The following is a 24,607-nucleotide window of genomic DNA, read 5'->3' on the forward strand; positions in this document are numbered from 1 at the left end:
CTCTTCTACCAAAGCTGCAGGAGTCCGCACTCCACCAAAAGCGCGTCTTTCTTCTTCACCTGGCTGCAGGGATCTCCATTCTGGCAAAGCTGCATGGTTTTTCCCTTTCACCTGGGAAAGAGGGGGTCCGCACTCTGCCAAAACCACATGGCTCTCCCGTACATGACTGCAGGGGTCCTCCCTCTGCCCCAAACTACGTGGCTCCCCTCACCTGGGCAGTTATCCCCTCATGTCCCGGAGCCCATCTTTTCCAAGCTCCCACACAGGCGCTCTTCTCAGGGGCACAGCCCCTAGTTTCATCCTGGGTCCCAGCCACTCCCTTCTCCCGGCTCAATACTTGGCCACAGCTATTTAATATATCTATGAAGCCAGTTAAAGGTTATAGATATGTTAAATAATCACTCCAGAGGTTAGCTGCAAAACTGTTGCTACGCAAAACAGCTCTCAATGGCCTGGCTCCATTCGTTTCTTGGCTGCACCCTGTATCAATAGCACTGCCCACACTCACATTCCAATCAGGTGATACCCATACTCAGTTTCCAGTGCTAGCCACCACTACAGCTTCTTCTGGCCCACATACCCGCTCTTCCCGTGTTCTTCTGGGCCCATCAAGCACCTGTAACTGTGAAACATAAGGCCTCTGAGCTTGTACCACAGAAAAGAAAATTGTTGAGATGTATGGTTGAAAGATGAGTATTCTCTTTGCCAGCTGGTACCCAAGACACATAGTTATGAACTTTCTGAAGATTCCACGGGGAGGGGAGACAGGTGTCTGCTCTGGACACTTGGATGGGCCAGAAGAAGAAATTCTAAGCTCATCGCCCTCACACACAACTCCCCCGCCCTGGCCCGTCCCTATGTACAAGCCTTGTAACCTCTCTTACTGAAGGTGTAGATCAGTGCTTATCATGCTCCTCAACCTGTGTTTAGGCTTTTGGGAGATAATTTTCTCCCTGACAGTGAGATAAGGGGGAAACGGAGGGGCTTTCTAAAATCATTCAGTTCTAGCTTTCTCCTTTTTAGTCCTATGTGGTCTCAGGCAAGTCATTTAGCCCCTCTGGGCCTTAAGGACATCACCTGTTAAGAGGGCAATAATGCCTTCCTCCTACGAATGAAGTCTGGATGCAAATCGGCTGTGCAAAGGTCCGCAAGCTCCCCCTTCATGTTAGAACATCTTTGCCTGGATACCCGCTTTCAGGTTGGAGGGGATGAGGCATGCACACTCGTAACTGCACAGTGACCTTTATGTGGCACTTCTTTGACGGACCCCTGATCCAAGCTGGCCCTTTGTGACTGCTCTCTGCATTGCACTGGGAAGGCCAGCCTAGGGCCTCTGGAGTCAGACTACTTCCCTACCCATCACCTCACCATGTAAAACAATTAGCATGTTGGCCCTAGCTGGTGTAGCTCAGTGGATTAAGCACAGGTCTTCGAACCAGAGAATCACAGTTCAATTCTCAGTCAGGGCACATGCCTGGGTTGCAGGCTGGATCCCTGCAGGCCAGTTCCCAGCAGGGGATGCATGAAAGGCAACCATACATTGATGTTTCTGTCCTTCTCTTGATGTAGGAAGTTTTTGAAAACCTTTGTTCACCAAAACCCCAGGCGCCCTGGGAGAGCGATAAGGCCGTCTGGGAAAAGCAAACAGCAGGATAGTCACAAGGACTGAGACTAGCACCCCCGCCGATAGAACTAATTTTCACATTTAGCCTTTGTACTCTGCTTCTGCCCCATAGATAGAACTAATTGCCGCATTCCGCTTCTGTATCTCGCTTTGCTACGTAGACAGGAAGACCCCATAGGCTATATAAACCCCAAGAATCCTTTGTTCGGGGCTCAGAATTTGGAGACCGACTTCTCTGAGCCCGTGCACGTTAATAAACCTCATACTCCAGAATCCCTCGGTGTCTGGTTGCTTCATTTTCCTATAACACTCTCCTTTCCCTCTAAAGATAAATAAATATAATCTTCAAAAAAAACAATTAGCATGTTGCCTTTCACACGAGTCATCCTAGTGGGACTCCCTTGTTATACTTCTCTAAAGTAGGATGTTCTGTTCTCAGGGGACACTTCAGCAGGGGTGTCCAACTTCTGGCCTCTCTGAGCCACACTGGAAAAAGAAGAGGAGTCTTGGGCCGCACATTAAATGCATTGCAACATGTGATCACAAAAAAGTTTCATGTTTTAAGTAAATGTATGATTTTGTATTGGGCCACTTTCACAGCCATTCTGGGCTGCGGGCAGCCTGAGGGTGGCGGCCTGGACATCCCTGCTTAGTCTAGAGAATAACACTCATTCTTTCACCCAGTCCCTCAGCCCCTCACTTCATCTTTCCTAAGGGTAGTAGAGTGACTTATTTGATGATTTCAGAACTCTTCTTGAATTTGAACTGCGCACACTCAGAACACCTCTTCTGGGTCTTCTCTCCCTGTGTCTCAGACAGAGATTCCTGTCTTCGGGATTTTCCATTAGATAAATGACCACCCTCTGAGAGGGAGATACCGTGGTCCAGGTTTGTATGACACTGGCCCCGAGGGGCATATTATGGAGCCTGTCTGCAAGGTTCAAACCATGTTTTCTAATTCAGCTTTGTCAGAAACAAAGCTGATACTGTGATGTCTGTATACCTGATTCTTATGCCTGTTGCTTGTTACATCCCGTCCTTGCAAGCAAGAAGGGTCGGAGACTGCTGGGTAGTCAGAGGTGTTTTATTGGCCAAAGTTTCAAAGTTTTACCTGCGCAGGGGCGAACTCTCGGGGTGCCTCCGGAGACACACGAGTGCCAGAATGGCTGCAAATGAGAGTCGCGCCTGGCGCTTACAGCCTGGGGTTTTTATTGGGGTGAGCAAGCAAGCAAGCAAATACAGAAGCAGACGTAGCTGTTAGCAATTGGCTATTTTGAGAGGACACACACATATCTCTGCTTACTACAATGGATACTTTTCTGCAAAGACAAGGCCATGACTTGAGGTAAAAATTTTCCCCTAACGGGTGTCCGAGAGATTACTTCAAGGCCTTGGCTAAACTCCCTGGAACATCTGCCTACGGCCAGGTGTGGTTTTCTGCCTAAGTCTAAAAATAAACATCTAGTTTAAGCAAACATCTTGGCTCTTCTCGTCACCCCCTAACATTGCTCAACATATTCTCAACTGAGGAAAAGAAAAGCCATCACCCCCAAACTCCAATAGAACATGATGCATTCATGTTGATTACTACTTTTTTAAAAAATATTTTATTTATTTATTTTTAGAGAGAGGGGAAGGGAAGGAGAAAGAGTGGGAGAGAAACATCAATGTGTGGTTGCCTCTCATGGGTCCCCTTTTTGGGACCTGGCCTGCAACCCAGGCATGTGCCTTGACTGGGAATCAAACCGGCAACCCTTTGCTTCACAGGCCCGTGTTCAATCCACTGAGCTACACCAGCCAGGGTGTGATTATTAATTTTTAAAAAGTCCTCACCTGAGCCCTGGCTGGTGTGGCTCAGTGAATTGAATGGTGGCCTATGAATCCAAAGTCATCAGTTTGACTCCTGGTCAGGGCACATGCCCAGGTTGTGGGCCAGGTCCCCAGCTGGGGGCGTGGGAGAGGCAACCAACTGATGTATCCATTACATATCGATGTTTTTTTTCTCCCTTCCTTTTCCTCTCTCTAAAAATAGATAAATGAAATCTTAAAAACAACAACAAAAAAACTTAGCCTATAGGACATATTTTTTAAAACCTCACCTGAGGATATATTCACTGATTTTTTTTTTTTTAGAGAGAGAGGAAGAGAAAGAGAGAAACATTGATGTAAGATAAAAGTCAATTGGTTGCCTCCAGTACAAGCCCTCAAAGGGACTCGAACCTGCAACCTTTCAGTGAACAGAATGATACTCCAACCAACTGAGCTACTCAGCCAGAACTGTTGGTTATTACTTTGACTTTTAGTTGCCCAGAGATTTTCACGATAGGAACACATATTATGATGATATTTTTTTCTGAACATCAGATAAGTATTTGTTTGTCAAGCAAGCTCTGATACTCTTAAAATAGAAGCTTCGCTCCAAGGGTAACTTTCTTTACTATTTTTTTATAATGGACGCTGAAGAGAGTTTTTGCAAATACTGGCTTGTGTTTCTGCCTCTTTAAAATCAACGTCCATCTATAATCTTGGCATTGACAGTGTCTCTTCCATGGCAGAGAAAAGTCAGGGTCAACTTGCCACATGGCCTTCAAGCAGCTTTACACAGATGGCTGCTACCCGTTCACTGGACAAGAGCAGCCCATAAACCTTTCTGAGATAATGGCCCTTGAGGACACAGAGTCCGTCTTGGCCTCTGAGAAAGGTCGCACTGCAGAGTACCTGACAGCGAACCCCAGAGCCAGATTCCTCCCTTGGACCCATCTCACTTGCTGTGACCTGTGGTACTTTTTAACCCTTCCATGCCTTGATTTCTTTTTCTACACATTAGAAGAGTAATAATAGTTATCTTCTGAGTTTTCTGTGGGAGTTGTGTAAATTAACACTTGCTAAGTGTTTGGAATAATACCTGGTGCAGAGTAAGGACCCTGGTTCTGGAGCCAGGCTGCCTAGGTCAACCTGCCACCTACAGCGTCTGTAGGTCTTGGTTTCCTCATCTATAGAACTGGAACAAAGAGAGGTACTGCTCTGAGTAATTGCGACACATAATTGAGATGATCTGTGTAATCTTTGTGGCAAGCAGTAACATAAATAAAATGAAAGCCTGTTTTTTTTTTCTTTTCACAAAAAAGATCAGAGGAAGGCAGTCCAGGCCTGATACGGCAGCTGCACCATTTAAGAACTCCAGGCTCCTTCTGTGCTACTGCTTGATCCATGCTGTCTCATGATTCCAACTAGCTGCTTGGGCTCCAGCCATCGTGGCCACATTCCAGGTGGTAGACAAGAAGAAAGGACAAAGAAGGGATGTTATAACGCTTTATGACATGGAATTAGGACTTTTTCTCTACAATTGTACTTTCTATATAACTTGCTATGGATTTTTCTGCATTAATAATCAGAACTAATCATATAGTTTAAGAAACACTTCTCTCTACCCTGAGCAATATTAAAGATTCACTGACCGACTCATTTATCCAGCTTGGAAGGTTACCTAAGCATTTGCTCTGTGTGTGTGTGTGTGTGTGTGTGTGTGTGTGTGTGGTGTATATAAACACACACACTGCACACATACCTATAACAAGTTACATGTGTATATAGGTACCTTGCAGTCTACAAATTCATGGTGTATATTTGTCATCATTTACATTTTATGGAGACGACCCTCTGATACTCTTAAATTTGGGGGGTACAGAAACCCAATTAGGGATCCGAAAGAAAGCTTTGAGCGCCTTCCCAGAAGAATGCACATAAAACCCTGTACTTTGAATCATGCACTGAATTTTATTGCACTGAAGATATAATTCCTTATCAGAAATAATGTTTAAAAACTGTGTGCCCTGCCTGGGTGGCTCAGCTGGGTGGAGCATCATCCCGTGCGCCAAAAATAAAAGTTACTGGCTCAATTTCTGGTCAAGGTACATACCTAGGTTGCAGGTTCAGTTCCCACTCAGGGTGTGTACAGGAGGCAACCAATCAATGTTTCTCTTTCACATCAATGATTCTCTCTCCCCACCCTCCTCTCCCTCTAAAATCAATATTTAAAAAAAGATATCCTCAATTGAGGATTTTAAAAAAAAAGTGTACAATGCTTTATGGCTCATTCACTCTCATGAATGTTTCAGCTTTGCAAATTGTTTGGACAATGGGCTTTCCTTTCCTTGTAACAACGACAACAAAACTGCCTGCAATTTCATCATGCGCTTGCTTCCAGAAGGCCTCTGCGTGGTCAGTGAGTTTCTCTGGAGTGTGGTCTCCTTCCCTGACCGATCCTGGTGACTCAAAGCCCCGATTCTGATGAAAATGATGACGCCTGCAGCAGTAGACAAGCCTTCTTTCAGGATTTTTGCAGAGCTCTTGGCATTTTCAATGAAATGTGGAGCCTCCTCAGAGAACAGAGGAGTCCTTCCCCTGTCCCCAGGCACCACCCACCCCGGTCTCCTGTTCTCTCCTGTTTTCGCTGTAACTGCATTCTCTCCACTTTAGCCACGTAGGCTCCCCTGCTTCTCCCACCGCCGCCTCCCCACCCCCTGCACGCTCACCCAGATCAGCTCCTACCGTCCGCGCAGGGTCCATGCAGGACTCTCCTTGCATGCCGGAATGCATCTCCTGGGGTTTGCAAGGGGCTCCCCTCCCTCTCCACCCTCTCTGTCAGTGCAACCCACCCTGCCCTCCGCTCTGTCCCGTCATCTCTCCTGTTTTCATCACGTCTTATCAATATCTGGCCAGGTTTTACATTGGCTTGTTTTTAAATAAAATCATTTAAAGGAATATAGAGGAATCATTTCCTCTATAAAGGAAACTTCCTATGGTCAGAGACTTTGTCCTGTAATCCCCAGACCTGAAACAGTACCTGTTGGAATGAAATATCTGTTGGGTACATGAATGAACTTGTTTGCTGATGATGCTTCTTCTATAAAACCTTTCTCACATTATGTGCACTTCACCTGTACACGGAGACCTTTTCTTCCAGTAGGTTTTCCCAGCCAGGGCCTGGGTCTGGCCGTGGGGGACGAGACAGGAGCTGGCAGCCAGGAAGTTCCCAGGCATCTCAACCACGTCCGTGCTGGTGGGGAACGACATGCTGTTCTGAAACCCGTTAAAAATGGCAGAACCTGCGTTAGCCACTCTGTGGGTTCACTGATCTTCACCCCACCCCCGCCACCACTGCTGCCCCCACACCAGGATCCCAGAGAAGTACAGTGACCCCTCAATCTCACCAATAACCTACGCGGATGAAGAGAGCAGGAGACACACTGAGGGGCTCCACAAGGCCCATTCTCCCACCAGTGTAGTGCTAAGGGTTCCCTGAGCCCTTTCACTTGCAAAGGAGGAGCCATGAGCACCACAGGTTCTCAGCCACAGGACCACCATCCCTCAGTGTGACCCCCCAGCTGGGAGGGGTGTCACTGTCGTCTCTAGAAATAAAACATTCATGAAGGCCTTCCAGGGGTTGTCCAATCCTCAGCCCAGGATAGCTATGAAAGCGGCCCAACACAAAAATCATAAATGTACCCAAAAGCCTATTTTTGCTCACCAGTTTTTGTTAGTGCTTGTGTATTCAACGTGTGGCCCAAGGCAACTCTTCTTCTTCTGGTGTGGCCTAGAGACACCCAAAGTTTTGTAAGAATTTGCTTTCTAGGTCTTCCAAGTGGCCTCTGGGCTCTCTATGTTCACTGCTTCCTCTTAGGCTTTCTTAGGGGGAAGATTAAGGGGCAGGTGACTGCCTCAGAGGTGGGAACTGGGTAGAAGTGTACAGATGGCCACTGTGAAGAGTGTGACCGTCACAAAGTAGGGCCGTGTGGATAATGACTGCTCTGGGTGAGTAACTCCGCCCTGTGGGTTCTTTTTTATTTTGGTATTTGCCTCAAGCAGAATTTGAGGGGCCGGGGTGGCAACCGTCTCAGTAATCTGGATAAATTATATTTAATGCAACATTCTAAAAATCCAAATTAATGCCCCCAAAAATCCACAACGAACCAAATATCAAAATTTTAAAGGAAGGCTTCTTACTAACTAACTTCTTGGTCTTGGGCAAATTAATATTACCTCCGTTTCTTCATTCTGAAACGTAGGAAAGGAACAGTCAATCAGCTGTCTTTGCTGGGAGGTTGTAAGGTCACAAAATGTATTTAAAGTGCCTGATGCACAGAAGGGCCCAGAAAAGACTGGATGCTGTTATCCACAAGAGTGTACGGAATAGCTGTGCTAAAAAGAGACAGAAAGTTGATTTTTCTCTCTCCATTTTGTTTTTGGTCATTCTCCAGTATCCGTGAGGGGAGTTAATACTGACCTTACCCTGAGTGATTTTTGCCACCTGAACCTCATCTCACCGACAAGCGAGAATAAATATCGACACGTGGAAGCAAGCTCCCCAGCAGTCAGGTCGGTTCTGTGGCAGGGGCTGGGCCTCTTTCTGTGGCTCCCACAATCTTTCTCTTTTGCCTGCTGCCTCCTTCCTGCCTCTCCACCAGACCAACCTTGGGCATTTTCCTCCCCAAACTGACTGCTTGACTGGGGGTATGTAAGGATGGAGTGGGCCGAGGTGGCATTTGGTGACATGACAGGAAGGCTTACTCTGTGATTTCTCCTGAAGCTGGCATCACGTCCCTTGTGGTGGTTGTCGCGCTGTTCCTGCTTCCTGAGATTGTTCCTAGACGGGGCTGGGCTCGGGGTGCGTCTGCCTCCAGCTGGCCAGTAGTGTGTGGGTTCTACTTGGGGCAGGAAGGATTTCATGACCCAAGTCCAGGTAATTTTGATAGCACATTTATTAAAACCGAGGGTGGTGAAACAAAGGAAGGGCTGAAGGTAGAAGAAGCAACAGGTGGGGCTGCTTTGGTTTTTTAGAAACATTGTAGGAAAGAATTCACGCTACGCTGAGCGAATTCACCAAGAAGTAACACAGTGACAGATTGAGCTGAGGCCGGGCTGCTGTTTGCTCACAAGAGAGACCAAGAAAATAAAAAAGGAAGCCTTGAAGACAGGTTCAGAGGGTAAGCCTGGGACTGGCTGCTGTGGCCCACGCTCCCTTCGTTGTAGTCTCATGGGGAGCCTTTGAGTTTAGGAGAAAGAGAGCAGAGGTACCCAGCGTGCGTGCTCTGGGGAGAGCTCTGGCGGGGCCTTTGTCTCAAGACTTTTTCTCCTTCTTTGGCCAGTGAGAATCCTAGGGGAGATCTCAGGGCAGGGTCTTAACAGAAAATGCATTAGCTTTCCAGGTGCATCCTTGGATACATTGATTCATCAAAATGTGTGCATCAATTTATTTTTTGGTTTTATTTTCAAAGAACGCCCTCTAAGAGGACAGTCTTCCCTGGGACTGTCTAGAATGAGTAAACCATTTGCTCCCAAGTGTCTTTGGTTGGGGAAAATAAAACCTCTGGACTTTGGGATTCATTAGCTGGCTGTAAACTGCTCAAATTGTTCGGCCCAGTTTAATGATTTTTGTCTCAGTTTTCCTCATTCCATTTGTCAAGGAATTTCCCTGCCTTCCGCCTGTCCTGCCTCACAACCTTTGTATGTTTGTTTATTCAAACAGCTTTAACAGCCACATAACTCGCCATCATAGTCACCATAAAAAAAATTTGCAGTTTGGTGGGTTTTCATATATTTACAGAGTTATACCAGGTTTCCCAGGGCCTTGAATGCCAGGGTAAGAAGTTGAAGGTTTGTCCTAAGGAAACTGGAGAGTGAATAGTTAACTGCAAAATGTGTTTATTGATGAACGAATCTGAAAAACAGTCTTCCCCATTTCCTTGGACTTCTTCCCAAGTTTATATATGTTACAAGTTGTTTTTTATGCTTATATTCATATCCTATTTACGGTTTTGTTTTCTACTTTCGCCTTTAGTACGTTTTCATGTGGTTTTCTCTGTATCTGTACCGTTTTCACTTTTAATGACTATATGTTTTCTCTTGCTATGGTCGGATATTTACTGTTTTACTTTATGTGTACAGAACTTTTAAAAATAATCACGAGCCCTGGCTGGCATAGCTCAGTGGATTGAGCGCGGGCCTGCGAACCACACGATAGCAGTTCGATTCCCAGTCAGGGCACATGCCTGGGTTGCAGGTCAGTTCCCAGCCAGGAGACTCATGAGAGGCAACCACACATTGGTGTTTCTCTCTTTCTCTCCTTCCCTTCCTCTCTAAAGATAAATAGATAAATAAATAAATAAATAAAATCCTTTAAAAAAGCTATGTTCAATTTCATAAAAAAATAATAATCACGAGTGTGTGTGTGCGCGTCATTGAACTAGGGCCAGGTGACCGAAGTGTCTCGGGCGTACAATCGAAGGAGGTGCCCCGGCCTGGGCATGTCCTGTTGCACCTCCATCTGTCTTTTTCTTCATCCTAATCTCAGCTCTACACCTATTGTGTGTACGTGTGGGGTGGGTGTGCACTTTTAAATTATTTCATCAGGGTGAGATTACTGGTCTCACGGTGGTTTTACCGGTTCAAAGTCCATTCAGAGTCCCTTTGCTGTTGATATTAAGTACTGGAATGTTTCTTGGAAGGAGTCCATTGAAGGTGTTTTTAAAGCATAATTTTGATACGCGCATAATGACATTTTACAAAGATTACGGAGGCCATGGGGCAGTTAAAGGACTATGACAATGGTATATTCCAACTACAGAAATTCCACAGGTCTGACGCCTCATTTGGGTGACTGGGTCAGAACACTCTGTTTTTTAGAGAGTTATGAGTTCTAGAAACCATCTTGGAAACTGCAACAAAGCCCTTCATCACGAGACCAAGTCCCTAACAATGACCCCTCTGTGTATACCAACCTGATCACTTAAGGTGCATTATTTTAAAAAAACACTACCACTTGCACAGCAGCCCCTGTGTCACCAGGGGTCTTCTGAATGAAGAGCACTGGGCTACTGCTGTTTTACCAGAAGCCAAGTTCCCAGCTTCAGGGTTCAAGTAAAATTCTATTATTTGGGGACAAATAGTATCAGAATTCGCCTACTAACAAGAGTTTTTGTAAAAATCAAATGGAAAAATATCCGGTTGTGTATAAAATTTTCCTAAAGGGCACTTTTTAGAAACCACTAAGTGGAAAATCACCAGAATGGAGTTTCAGGAGGTCTGGTTCCTGAGTCACTACTAGGCAAGTGTAGTTCTCAAAGTTGCATGGTTAGGTGAAAGATTTGAGAGTGATGGAGCAGAAAGAGCAGGTTTTGGGCAGGGTAGGGCATTGTGGATGGAGATGGTTGGAAGGAAACCAAAATTATTTTTCAAAGCTCTTCCAGGAGTTTTCCTTTTGGCGACTTTGGAAAATAATGTATCTTCTTAAGGCGGAATGGAAAGAAGTCTTACCTGCCAATTAGGGCTGGTCGATTTATTATTTGACACTTCCTCATTTATGCGAATCTACAATATTAAAGCTAACTTTTCTTTTGTGGCTTTCTGCCCATCCACTCTTCTAGAGTTTTGTTAAATTGCCAGATTGAAACTTGCTGCTTTGAGAGAGTCTCACTTTCTCAAGATTGACTAATCTTCCGTGTGCCCTAGATCAAGTTCATCAAGGCTTCCTAACCTGCAGCAATACTGCCTTTTGCAGAAAGGCTTGCTGAACCAAACCCAGTGTGTGTGTATACAGCTCGCGCCTAAGGTCGGGCTGTGAAGGTAGCCCTAGGAGCTACATACACACTGGGCAAACCCAAATCTCCAGAACGTGTTCTGCAACAAAATTGCGCGCCATTTCTCTTACAGGCACATTCCCTATGAGCAAAGTGCGCTAAAATGTTCCTACAGTCGATCTGATTTGTACAAATTAACAACAGGTCATTTGTCAAATTCCTGAAGAGCGTGAAACTGGGCATGGACAACAAAGCTATCTCCCTCCCCCCTCTAATAAAAACAAAAACGAACAAACAAAAACCCCTCCTTCCTAGGCTGCTGTGCTTATTTGTAGGGTGTCTGTTACTTTTGTTTGTTACAGTCGCGTTTCCGAGCGCCACTGCCAATTGGCGATGTCTCCTAAACAGTGTGGGGTGGGGGTAGCTATCCCAGCGTTAAGATTCCGGCCCCGCTAGGACCTAGTGGAAGAAACGTCTCAGCTGCTCCTGAGCGGGGTTGGAGCGGGCTAGCCAATCAGAAGCCGCCTTTGCACAGCCAGCCGCCAATCGTATCCGCCCTTGCTGTGTCGGGCACGGGTTATTTAAGGGTGCACGCTGGCACCAAGCAGTCGTGGTCTTGGGAGTCTGGTCTGTAGATCGTCGTTGCAGTCATGGCTAACCACATCGTGCTCTACAACGGTGCCAAAATGCCCACGGTGGGCCTGGGAACCTGGAAGGTAGGTTTGGCGGAGATAGCGCCCTGCTGCTCTCTTCGGCTTTGCACAGTTTGGGGCGGGGAGGGACCTGGAGTGACCCTCCGCCTGGACGTCCGTACTCCATGGAGCCACACTTGGGCATTCCTGGCCGAGGACTGGCTCAGGTCGGCCTTGCGGGTTCCTGGGCGCCAAGGTGGGCCAGGCAGGGGAGGTTGGTGGGGGCGGGGGTGGTTAGGGTTTGGGAGGGTCTTTGGAGGCCCGCGGGAGGCCCCGGGAAGGCCGACTCTGTATACAGTTGTTGGGTTTGGTCCCCAGGCCACGCTTTGAGTCCTTTCCCAACTGGAAAAAGAGACCGAAGGCTAGGTGGGCTTTCCGGACCCTCACTGCTCTGGCCCTGGGGTTGGAGAGCCGGAGATGGATCTGGAAGACCAGGGGCCATTGTGCACTGGCGTTCACATCCTAAGGGCATTTGTGGTGTAGCTTGTTTTTCTCCCAAATAGTTTGTTCTTAATCGGTTCCGTTTTTCTCTCTAAGGGAATTAAGCGTCTAAAGGTAAGCCTGGAGACTGCAGGTAATTAAATTAGGTGGCTCGAGTTTGCCCAGAACGCATCCATTTCCACGTCCCCAGACGCACAGCGCTGAGCTAAACCCTTTGGCTGGGCGTGTCACTTTGGGGGTGTCGTGGGAACTCCACAGAGAATCTGTGCCCTGGCGGTTACCGCCCGCCCATGGAAAACTGTTAGCAGGCATCAGTATTCAAACTGGCTCCAGAAACCTTATCACCACCTAAATCTCTTAACTCACAGTTTCCCCAAGAAGTGGTGAGGAATAAAATGGGTAGTCTGATTATGTGAAAATTAGGGGGCACAGAAGGTGGTTATTATGGGCCCAGGGTGAAAACCCAATATTTTTAAGCCACTTGTAAGGTCAGTTCAGGTATTGTATACTACGGCCCACAGGTGTGACCCAGGTTTTCCCATGAGCTTTGACTGTGGGCCTGGGCATTGGTGTTTATTTACAAACGGGGAGCAGGGAAAGGGGGAGACAGGATTGACCTGCACCCCTGCACGGGTTTGAAATAGAACAGAGAGGGTGGTGCTTACTCTACCCTAAAACCTGCAGTCGAAAGTGGGTGAATACAAAGTGAATAAGAAAAGGATCCTAGAGTTGCCTCATGTGGAAAATATTTCTTGGCCAAAGTGGTTGGAATGTTAGTTATTCTGTGTTGCCTTCAAAACGTTGAATGGTGGCCCTCAGGGTGTAATTGGATTATGGCCATGACACTGACTTACAGTCCATCAGTGGCAGATTATTCTCTTGGAATGGATGTGGAAAGACGTTTTCTTGGCAATACCAACATACAGTTTCTATCAGAATGCTGTAGCCCATAGACACATTCACGGAAATGTAACCAAAGCTCCACGGGACAATCCTTAGCCTTCCCAGGTGGGGTGCTTTCCAAAATATTTTTGGAAAGCAGGGTCTTGACCTTAGGCCCCTCATTTGAAAATCACTACTGTCGGGTAAACAAGGAGCAAAAGTTGGTTAAAGAGGGCTTTTCATCATCCACCTGAGCACTTAACACCCTGTAAAGCTGTATATTCATTTAAAATAATACAAAATCTGTGTTTAGCTCATTTCTGCAGGTGAAGTTTGTTGAGGGCTTAGGGTAGCTGTCTGCCTTGTTCATTTATATTCCCAGTGCTTCTCACAGTGCTTGGTAAATAGCAGGTACCCAAAGGATAGCTGTTGCATTGAAGGAAAAAAGAAGTAAAATAACTTCAGATTTCAGGGTGGGTGGAGAGATGAGGTCTGTCCTGAATTGTGTGGTGACATGATGAGGGTGGGCTCTGTGAAATAAATGATGTAAGTATGGGCCTCCTTCGCAGATGCTGGACAAGAAACAGGGTGGCCTCAATACCATTCGCGTATCTTCCTGAGGACCTTGGGAGGCTGGGAGTGGCTGCGGCTCCTTGTTCCCCACGAGTCTTTCATGTCCTTGTTGGGACTGTGTTGTGCTGTTTGGACTGCTCTCAGAATCTGAGCTCTTCTGGTTCCAAGGACCAGCCAACTTAAACTGAAGCAGACACACAAAAAAAGAAGTTTGTTTGAAGTGGCGATTCATTGCCTGTAGAGTGGCCTCTGGTGTGCCAGATTCAGGGGTGTGAAGGTGATCCTCACCTGTTCCTGAGTCCCACTTCCCTCCAGCAGCTCCTGGCTCATCTCCTCCCAGCGGAATGAGATGGCGTTGGTGCTGACGTAAGGCCAAAGATTGACTCTCGTGGACCTGGCTTGGATCATGTGTCTGCAATGGTACCAGTCTCTGGCAGACACCAGGCCTGAGAAATGTGCCCATCCTGTGCCTGGTTGGGGGCTCCTAAGGAGCTGGGCTGGCACAGAACAGGGCTCTGCAGAGAAAGTAAGGGTTCCATTAAGTTTGATGACAGCCAAGGGCATGCTGGGCAGTTTCCCCCACCTGGGTCCCTCACTTGTTTTCTTTCTTGGGAAGGGGTGTGCTCTGCCCTCACTGCTCACATCAGCAACAGCTGTGCCCAGTGCTCCACAGAGAGGCCGTGGTAGTTAATGTCTACTGCTTTGCTCTGCTCCTTCATCCATGCAGGGCGGGAAGGCCACAGGTGCAGCTTCCTGGGTCCTCCAGGAAAGAGGAGATTGATTGCCAGATCACCTGAAGTTATTCCTTGGTCTAACACCTGAGTTAGCATTGCCACCCCGCCTTCCTGCTCCCTCCACGGTGGTGAGCAAGCTCGGGGTACTATCAGGTCACGCTCTGATTCCCATGGCTCCCTGTCCTGCCCCCGCTGCCTGTTCCCAACGGCTGACACCCAGAGAGCAGATGTCTGCAGCTGTGGATGGGCCTGGGGAGTTTTCCTTTCCATCCCTTCCTACCCCAGCTCCCCAGAGGAATTCACAGGCCATTGCACACACATTTACTTGTCCCCTCTCTGGTCTGAGCAGGGGGTGGAGCGAGTGTCCGTGCAGTCCATCTGGGTGAAGCTCGGTGGCCACGAAGACACTCCATCCTCCTTGCCAGCCAGCTCCCCACACCTGTGCTGGTCACTCAGGGTTTGGGCACAGCCAGCCAGCTTCTTTGTCACTGTGACTACAAGCCATATGGTGCTCTTCCCAGTTTCTGGTGGATTGAGAACTGACACCAGGTCTTTGAATCTGTATCAGTAGTACTCTTGACTTTGTGATAATCTCCCAGAACTGCTTTTAAAACCAAAGGATTCCCGACACCTACATCCATGCACACAGAGAGAGAAAGGAAAGCGCAGGCGTTGACTGAACTGAAACCAAGTGGGAACTGGGTAAACATTTACAGCGGTTTTTGAAATAGTTTGGGCTGTTGGAAGGATATGGTTTCCCTTATTGTCTTGGGACCCTAATAGATTCAGATAGTGGGTTTTTTTTTTTTTATGCAGTGCTTTGTAAATCAACAGATGTGAAAAACAAGGAAGTGAATGTCTTTGCACTTTTTAAGGTGATCTGTGCTGCCTTTAAGTCGTCAGGTGACTCTAAACTGAATCAGTGTGGCATTTCATCCCCTCCTGCCTGAGGGCAAAATGCTAGACTGCCTCAGAAGCCAGCTGAGCAGCCCGTGCTTCAGTGAGGGCACCAGGCTCCTGTGCCCTCCTTCCTGAGGTTTTAACCCCATGCCTTCTGTTGCCTTTCAGTCTCCCCCAGGCAAAGTGATGGAAGCCGTGAAGGCGGCGATCAGCCTTGGGTACCGCCACATTGACTGCGCCCACGTGTACCAGAACGAGAATGAGGTGGGCCTGGCCATCCAAGAGAAGATCAAGGAGCAGGTGGTGAAGCGTGAGGACCTCTTCATCGTCAGCAAGGTGCGGCCCTCGAGAGCCTGGGGTGCAGGGTTCTCGTTCACGGTTGTTCATTGGCGGCATCAGCGTAGGAGCCGAGACCGTACTCTCTCTGGGGCCTCTTCATATAACTGTAGTTATCACTGCTGGCTGGAGGCCGCCGGGTGGGTGCACCAGGGCACACCCGTCCGTGCCTGTCTGTTGGATGGTCGTTCCCCCCGACCCCTTGTAGAGCCCCTTGCTGAAGAGGCTGAGGGCAGGGGTTGGGTTGGTGCTCTCTTTCCAGGACTGACCTTGAGGGTGGGACTTGGTTCCCATCTAAGAGTAGATCACCACTGCTGGCCACCACCTTTTACCTGGAGGCTGTTGGTGCCCAGAGGACACCTGGCGGGAGCGTCCCTCGGGGAAAACAGCCCTGAGAACTCATGTGCAGGACCCAGGGCTGGTGCTGGCCTGTCTGTTCAATTTTATGCCTTTAGTTTGGTCCTTCCGAGAGGTATCTTTGACCTGATTATCCCACATTCATTCCTTTGGGAAGTTAGGGCCCCCACTGTGAGGTGGCATCTCCTTCAGCACCATGTCCAGCATCACGGTGACATGGGTGGGTGGTGAGAGGAAAAGGCGTCCTCTGGCTTCAGGGCGTCTGGCTCCCAGCGGGGAAACAGCTTCCTGCGTGGCAGTGATAAGATGTGTTCTCTCGCTGGCTTCAGCTGTGGTCCACGTACCACGAGAAAAACTTAGTGAAGGGGGCCTGCAAGAAGACACTCAGCGACCTGAAGCTGGACTACCTGGACCTCTACCTTATTCACTGGCCCATCAGTTTAAAGGTACGGGGCGCAGGGCTTGGGTGTGTCGCCTGGGGCACGTAGGGCCCTCTTTGCTGGTGGGTGACGAGTGGGCACACGCTCTGTGTGGTGTTACTACTCGCGGCGCAGTCCCCAGGCCAGCAGCGGGGGCCTTGGCACACCCTGCCCCAGCTTCTGAGTCCAAACCCCAGTGACTCGGGTGCACACACTAGAGTTTGAGGAGCCCTGCACTGGGTCAGCTGGTGAGTGCACAACCTTGGGACGGCAAACGTGGCTCCGGTGACACTTCTGCCCTTGGCCATGGGCATTGGCAGTCATCCACACTCTGCCCAGAGGCACGCACACTCATACACACTCCTGCCCTGCACCTGTGTGTGCATGTGCGTGCGTGCATGCGTGTGTTCCCTCGTTCCACACGCGTGCCGCATCCTGCCGAGGCCTGGTGCACACTTGCAGGCAGTGTCCCTCTGCACTGAAGGAATCTCCCGTCACTATGTCCTTTGCTTTCATTCCAGTTGCGGGCTCAGTATTCTGCTTCGTCAGCTGGGTGGGAAGTGTGAGTTTGACCCTACGGTTCTGTCTCGTCGTGCTGTGTGGTATCAGGGCCTGACCTTCATCTTTTGTGTTTTATGAGAAGCCCGTGAGGCTCGGCGAGGCGATGGCCCTGTAGGCTCATGACCCAGCCAGGACGTGGGCCCCGCGAGTCCTGGCCTCGAGTCCTTCCTGTGTCCACACACTGCCGTCTGTGGCGGGTTTGTCTCGCCAGCCCAGAATGAGCATTTCCATCTGACACTTAGCGGAGACCCGTCTTTCGGAACAAGTGTGGGGCATCAGCCATGGTCTGCCTGTTCCTTTATCCCACTGACCCAGATTTGCCCTCGATTATTTTCTAAAAACGTAGCCAGCTCTTGTAGTTTTGAGTGTTTTTAAAACGTGGCTTTTAAAGAGGCAGGCCCCCCAGCACAGCTGTGAAGGGCTGTTACTGAGCATTTACATTTGATTGTAATGACAGCCCGGGAGAGACTTTTTCCCGACGGATGCGAAAGGCAACACGATTCCCTCCGACGCCGACTTTTTGGACACGTGGGAGGTAAGGAGTCTGTCCCCAATTTGGCTGTTGTCTTCTTCCCTGCTGGTCTCCGGTGGCCCTTGTGAGGGGGCAGGTGTGAGTTCTGCCGCTTCCTGCACTGGGTTGGTCTGCTACTGTGTTTTGTTTTGTTTTGAATCCTCACCTGAGGACATACTTACTGTTTAGAGACAGGGGAAGGGAGGGAGACAGACATCAGTGTGACAGACAAACATCGATTGGTTGCCTCTTGTATATGCCCTGACCAGGAATTGAACCCACAACCTTTGGGTTTATGGGACGATGCTCCAACCGAGCCACACTGGCCAGGGCTCTGCTGCCCTTCTTGCTCTTCCTGTCAGTGTAAGCCAGCCTGGCATCTGTACTTGTATCTCTGGCTTCTCAAAGTTCTGACATTGGAGAGTAAAGGTGGGGCTGATGCCACAGATGCTCCCGGCCCCGTCCTGTGGGGCACTGGTCAGGTGTGAGCGGGCCCTCCTTTGTCTTTAGGTCATGGAAGAGCTGGTGGACGAAGGGCTGGTGAAAGCTATCGGCATCTCCAACTTCAACCATCTCCAAATCGAAAAGATCTTAAACAAACCTGGCTTAAAATATAAGCCAGCAGTTAACCAGGTAAGCGTCCAGCAGGGAAGCTGGTGGGCACTCCCTGATTCTGCCTGGCACTTCCTGTTCACATCCCCCAGGGGGTAGCCAGGGGCCAGGCCCGGGGCACTGGCGGTGTCCTCAGTCGGGATTCAGCAGGACAGCGGCATATCTGGGAGCTCAGCTTGTGGAAGAGGAGGGTTTGAGCCTGGCTCTTGAGGGCTTGGGTCTCACAGCAACCGGCAGAGGTTGAGACCCTCAGACCTGTCATGGGTAAAAAGTGGCCAAATCAGAAAAATCCCTGAGGCCAGACCAGTTCATGGGTACCAGGGTTATTCTTGCTTATGTCAAGGACACTAGCTGTGGGAACGTAGCCGTCATCACGGCTTATCTGGGAGATGGGACGCTGGTCACACAGGGTTTCCTGTCTGGGAGGGGGCTGGGACGTGGCTCAGGGAGCTCTGCTCTGTGCGCCATCGTCACCTGTGCCCTGAGCTGCAGCAGCCTCCCGTTTGCACTTGCAGATCGAGTGCCACCCGTACCTCACTCAGGAGAAGCTCATCCAGTACTGCAAGTCCAAAGGCATCGTGGTGACCGCCTACAGTCCCCTGGGCTCTCCTGACCGGCCCTGGTGAGTTGCTGCGGACCGCGCCCTCTGTCAGTTGGGAAAGATTAGAAATGGCCAAAGAGAAGAAAACTTCAGTGTCAAGGAAAGTGGCTCCGGGGCTAATTTGCAGACCTTCCCACGAGCCTCGTTGTTGGGTTTCCTGGTTGGCATTGCTGGTAGGAAGAGGCCCGCTCTTTTCCCAAAGGGTCGGGGGTTCACAACCAAGTTTTGAATCTGGAGGAGGTGGGCGGGCTGCCCTCCGAGGTGGATGGAGTTAAGGTTGGGGCACTGGCTCTTTTGAGTGGCTGCGCCGATGCTTGTTCACACAGGCCCTCTTTCTGCCTCCAGGGCCAAGCCTGAGGACCCTTCCCTGTTGGCGGATCCCAGGATCAAAGCCATAGCTGACAAGTACAATAAAACCACAGCCCAGGTACGGCCACTACCAGGCGCTTCCGACTGTCCCCATAACTGCATTCATGGTAGTCCCAGTGAGCTGAGCCGGGAGAGGGAGGTGACCGAACCCTGTCAAGCCTTCCTGGAAGTGTGGCCTGGGGTCCTGGGGTGTGTAGTAGATAAGACACCAAGTGGGGACTTAAAATATCGTCGTGTTGCCTGGGAATAACACTGCCTGCCCGCCACCCTCCCAGACCGCTGCGAGGGGCAGCCACTGTTCATAGGTGAAGGCACGCGTCTCCGTGTCCCTAGCAACATTGTCAGCTGCACAGACGTGCTGCCGCCTTCCCTAGCGGCAGAAGGAGTTCCTGGTCCGTGGGCAGGATGCGTGGGACACACGAACTGCGGCGTGGCGTGGCGTGGCGGCGGGGAGCAGGGCTCCGGGGTCAGACCTCGAGTGGCACCCTCCCTCCCTGCCGCTGGGCAGGAGCCTGACGTCGCTGAGCCTTGCCTTTCTCACGGGAAGTTCTGGAACTTCCCTCTTCCGGTTACGGAGGCAGGAGGTTAAGTGGGGTGATGGCATAGTTCTTGGTGGGCTCACACCCTTGGCACATCTGCTCACAGGTTCTGATCCGGTTCCCCATACAGAGGAACTTGGTTGTGATCCCCAAGTCGGTGACCCCTGAACGCATTGCTGAGAACTTCCAGGTGAGGTACCGGCTGGCTGCCCTGGTTTTGCTCAGTGGAGAAGGGTGGGGGTGGGTGGGTAGGGTGCTTGCTTCCGAGGGTCTCGTCCTGTCTCTGCCGTGTCGTGCGGGGCCCCCACCCTCTGCCCCGTCTCGGTGAGGCAGCCACCCTCAGCAGGCTGCAGTGAGCACGCCCTGGACCTGGGACCGTGGCTCCTCCTGGGTGGGCCCCATACCTCAGTTTACCCCTGTGCATGCACACTCTGCTGAGGCGACTCAGTGCCCTGTGAAAAGTGTGCGAATGACCCTGGGTTTACAAACAGGACTTGGTTAGGTACCTCAGTTTCCCCAGTGTAAAATAACAGTTTCAAGGGTTGCCATGCAGATTAAAACCCTACATCACAGGGCTTCACAGACCGTGCTTGGCGCCCTGGTAAGCGCCCAGGAGTGCTGCTGATGAGCGTGTGGCCCGCGGGGTCCCTACAGGCCATTCCTGCCCACCCTTCCCCGCACAGTGGGCAGAGCAGCATGGCTGCTGGCAGGGCACCCAGAGGTGTCCACGCGGGCCCTGTGGGCACCCCCCAAGCAGATCGGCCGGCCTGGCATCACCCCCTCCCCGCCCCTCACACTGCTGGCACGGGTCTGGGTGGGCAGAGCTGCTCCGGGACGGGCCCGCGTCTGGGCTTCCCCGAGCACAGCAGCTCCACCACGGCCGCACAGTCCTCACCCAGGCTTTGGTCTCTGGGAGCTGTTCGCACAGTGAGCAGCTGGTTTTGCAAGTTCACTGGCCCCAGGCTGTGCTGTGGCCCATGCCATTGGTCACCTGGGAGACTGGGGGCGGGGTCTGGGGAGGGGAGAGGAGCTTGTTGGCAGTAGGGGAGAATTTTCTCCTCTCAGATGTTCCAGCTGTTGGAGGTAAAGTAAAATAGTGACTACTATGGGAAACACACTTTGCTGGAGACAGATTCTTTTGTTTCATATGTGTTATTCTTTCAAGGCATTAGGAAGGAGTAATTTTGAAATGACTAATGTCATAGAGCTAACATTTTATTTCTACTACTTCATGTGTGGTCCTTGCACAGTTGTGCACAGTTGTAATCACAGAGTCTATAGCAGGCTTTCTTCTTGCACGTTCTGTGATCCTCCCGGATGCTGAGGGCGCTGTGTGTGGCCGGCCCTCCCGGTCTCTCGGGGTGCCACTCCGGGTCTGCCCGCTGGCCTCTGTGCTGGCCACATCTCCCCTGCGACCTGGTCTTCACATAGGTGGTCCTTCCCACTACACCACCTCACTCTCACTGTCCAAACCTTAGTTGGCGTCTGGGGCCCACCTCAAACCCTTTGGCTGCAGCCTTTGGCCCCCCAACTGGGCTTTCCTCTGGACCCTCAGGGCGCCCCTCAAGCTCTGTGTGGGACGGCTGTGGTGTTCCCTCTGCTTCCTTGTAAACTGAGGCAAAGACATGTTCTACCCGTTCCTTTGTTCCCTGGTGCTGCGCATGACAGAAGTGCCCGTAATGGTCTTGGAACGAACTAAATGGAGTAAGAAGTACGATTTTGCTGGGAGGTTCTGGAGGGGAAGGACTATTTCCAGTGCCTCAAGGGGCACCGAGCCGAAACCTGGGCCTCCTCTGGGCGCTCGCCACACTGTCTCTGAGTTCAGTCTCTGTCCCCTCCCCACTCAGGCAGCCTCTTGGTGGCGGCCGCACAGAGCTGCTGGGTGCCCTGTGTTTGCACTTAGTGCTTATTGTACGGCTTTTCTTCCCAGGTCTTCGACTTCGAGCTGAGCAGCGAGGACGTGGCCACCATACTCAGCTTCAACAGGAACTGGAGGGTCTGTAGCTTGGAGAGGTGAGTGGGCCCGAGGCGGACGAACATCAGGTGCCGCAGAGTGAAGGCCTAAGTCCCGAAGGCCTTGGGCGCAAGGCCTGGGAGGCAGCTGCAGTGGGCTCTCCGGGACTGGCCTGTGCACGTCGGACGCCACCTTCCCGAGTGCCCAGCACTGCGCCCAGGACGCCCAGGACAGCAAGACACGATTCCTGCCTCCCAGTAGCTCAGCCTAGCAGGCCGCGCCGGAGGGCGTGTTACTACCTTAACATTAAGTGTGTGGTAACAACGTGAGAGATGTTAGGAGCCTGTGACCGTGGCAGAGAAAGTGCTCCGAGTACCCAGAGAAAGAGGGCACCGCCATCTGCAGAAGTCTCCTGGTATTGGCAGGAGCTGAAGGGGACCCGGTGGAGTTGATCAAAGTAACACAGGGGAGGGGACAGGCTGGGCAGTGACCTGGGGCCGGAGAGCTGCTGGCGTCCCGCCGCAGTCCACAGCCCCCTCTGGCGGGGCAGGCCAGCGGGCCCCTGTTGGGGACGTAATGGCAATAATGATGGACAAACTGGCTAGTCAGAGTGTGAGGGGCCCAGGGCGAACCCAGGTTGGGGCACTTGACTCTTAATTTTTTTTAATTTCCTTTTTTCATTTTTAGAGAGAGGGGAGGGGAAGGAGAAAGGAGGAGAAACATCAGTGTGTGGTTGCCTCTCACATGGCCCCCACTGGGGACCAGGCATGTGCCCTGACTGGGAATCGAAACCTTGACCCTTTTGTTCACAGCCCACGCTCAATCCACTGAGCTACATCAGCCAGGGCAGGGGCACTTGACTCTTACCCGAAAACTCAGAACCTTGCAAAAGTTCCCCATGGTCTGTCCCACCTCCCCCCGTCTTTTTTTTTTTTTTTTTTTGCATCTCATCAAACCAGAGGTATATAAATACCACACACCATTAACAACCGGGGCTGAGTACCTCTGCCAAACAGGTAATGTGTATGTGTGCGTCCAGTTCCAAAAAGCTTCCTGGTGACCCGGAAATGTTGCAGACAGCCTCTCCCCACCCACTGAAGCCCCAAACAGGCCACCAAACACCGGCACCCCACAGAATCATGTGACAGTGGTTTCCAGAACCGCGCTGGAGAGCAGGGGACGTCTACCCAGAAAGGGCTCAGTGAGAAACCCCCATAGTCTGCCAGCCCCAGGAGCTTCAGTAATCATGTGAGCAGTGGAAAGGGAACTGAATGCATGACGGACAGATTCTCCAAGGAGAGCGGATGTGACTCAGCAGAAGATTCACTTCTCTCCCTCGCCCATTAGATCCAAAATCGGTTTCAATGTCTAAAGGCCTAATATCAGTAACACACACGGGGACATCAGAGTGGGCCCTGGTTTGGGGCTGCCAGCAATAAACTCTGTGTGTGGCCTCTTGAATCTGAGGCCCTGGTGTGACAGACAGCAACCTGCTCACACCTGAGCACGTTCACACCTGACGACGGGAGTTATCATCCAAGAGGTGGTGGTGAACACCACTGGCGGCTTAAACTCTGAGCGGGACAGAGAGAGCCCAGAGGCTGGGAAGAGAAAGCTAGCGCCCACCCTGTCTCAGGAAGCGTTCACGTTTTGCTTAGACGAGTAGCTAACGACTAAGGAGACAGAGCAGAAACCGGCAGAGACAGTAGATGATAAAAAACAGAGGGGCTTCTTGTCTCCCCTAGAATATGGGATGTTTCTTCCCGAAAGCAGAGAATGAGCCTTGAACTTTAGCTGCGGCACAGGCAGGAGAGGAAAATCAAGGGCCTGCCTTATCACCTGCCTCAGGTTCCAACTACCAGTCAGAAGGAACACAAGGAACCAGCGAAGGTGCCGCAGGAGAGCCCGTGGGTGGCTCTGCCAGTCAGAGGGGCCGAGTGACTCTCGGAGTCCCGTGGTGTGTCCGTGCCAGAACAGGGGTGATCTCGGGCCCGAGCACCATGCTTCCTACGGAGCCCCTTTCGTTACAGTCATTATCAGAGTCACGGGCGTGTTGTTCCGTGAGGGCGGGACAGGAGCCACCCAGGACCCTTTGGTGTTCATCTACAATAAAATTTAGAAATTGAACGCTAAAATACGCGGTTACTGCAGGTCAGGCCAGCCATGCACCTGGCCCGGGGTGAGAAGATACTGGAGCAGATGCCTTGGCATCTTCCCCAGGGCCGGGTGCAGTTCAACTGACACAGGATGCAGTGTTTCTGGCTGCTCATGTACAAGAACACAAGTAAAAACAGCCGAGAGAGCCAGACTTTGTTTTCCTACCTGCAATGAGCCATTCACCATTTCTTTTTTGTCATGTATTACCATTGCAATCTCTCGAAAAGCTAATGTGTTCCTTTTTTCCCCTGACAGCTGTGCCTCCCACAAGAACTACCCGTTCCACGAAGAGTTTTGAAGCTGTGGGGGCCTGCTCTTCCCCAGCCACCTGCAGCCGTCCCTCCTTCCTGTGCATAGATAGTGCTGCCGGTGGCCGTTGGCAGCCAGGCAGTCACCTGCAGACAAACCAGCAAGGGCCTGGCCGGCCTGGCCTTGGCTCCGAAGAACAGTTCGAGTAGAGTCTCTTTGGGTTTCCTTTGCCTTTTTTGTTCTGCGAGGAAGTACAACCTCGATCTCCTTTCCGAAGCTGAATCCACAAAGTGAAAACTAGTGCCACTGACAGTCGGGTCTCGGCTGCTTGGTACAGGTCCCCTTTCAGCCAGCCTTTTCTTTGCTCAAATAACAAGTACTTATGTGAGCCTGATGCTGTTGGTTTGGTTTGGCATTTGTTAAGAAATGACTCATCACCTTGTCTTCCACTTGACCTTCATCCTATTTTCCCTCACAAAGCAGCCCATTTGACTCTGCAGCTCCAGGGAGACTCGGCA

General features: G+C 50.7%; 1 protein-coding gene across 1 annotated transcript; it reads left to right on the forward strand.

Moving 5' to 3' along the window:
• Positions 1 to 11,776: 11,776 nt before the first annotated feature.
• Positions 11,777 to 24,483, forward strand: AKR1B1 (aldo-keto reductase family 1 member B). The gene is made up of 10 exons (XM_037165848.2): positions 11,777 to 11,918; positions 15,593 to 15,760; positions 16,447 to 16,563; positions 17,555 to 17,632; positions 18,119 to 18,241; positions 18,736 to 18,842; positions 19,167 to 19,248; positions 19,836 to 19,919; positions 21,660 to 21,742; positions 24,096 to 24,483. The coding sequence occupies exons 1-10, from the start codon at positions 11,853 to 11,855 to the stop codon at positions 24,136 to 24,138; spliced, it is 951 nt and encodes a 316-aa protein (XP_037021743.2). The 5' UTR covers positions 11,777 to 11,852; the 3' UTR covers positions 24,139 to 24,483.
• Positions 24,484 to 24,607: the final 124 nt, after the last annotated feature.

Source organism: Artibeus jamaicensis, unplaced genomic scaffold, assembly GCF_021234435.1.
Source record: "Artibeus jamaicensis isolate MK-2021 breed Jamaican fruit bat unplaced genomic scaffold, CSHL_Jam_final scaffold_3307, whole genome shotgun sequence".
Taxonomy (NCBI): Eukaryota; Metazoa; Chordata; class Mammalia; order Chiroptera; family Phyllostomidae; genus Artibeus; species Artibeus jamaicensis.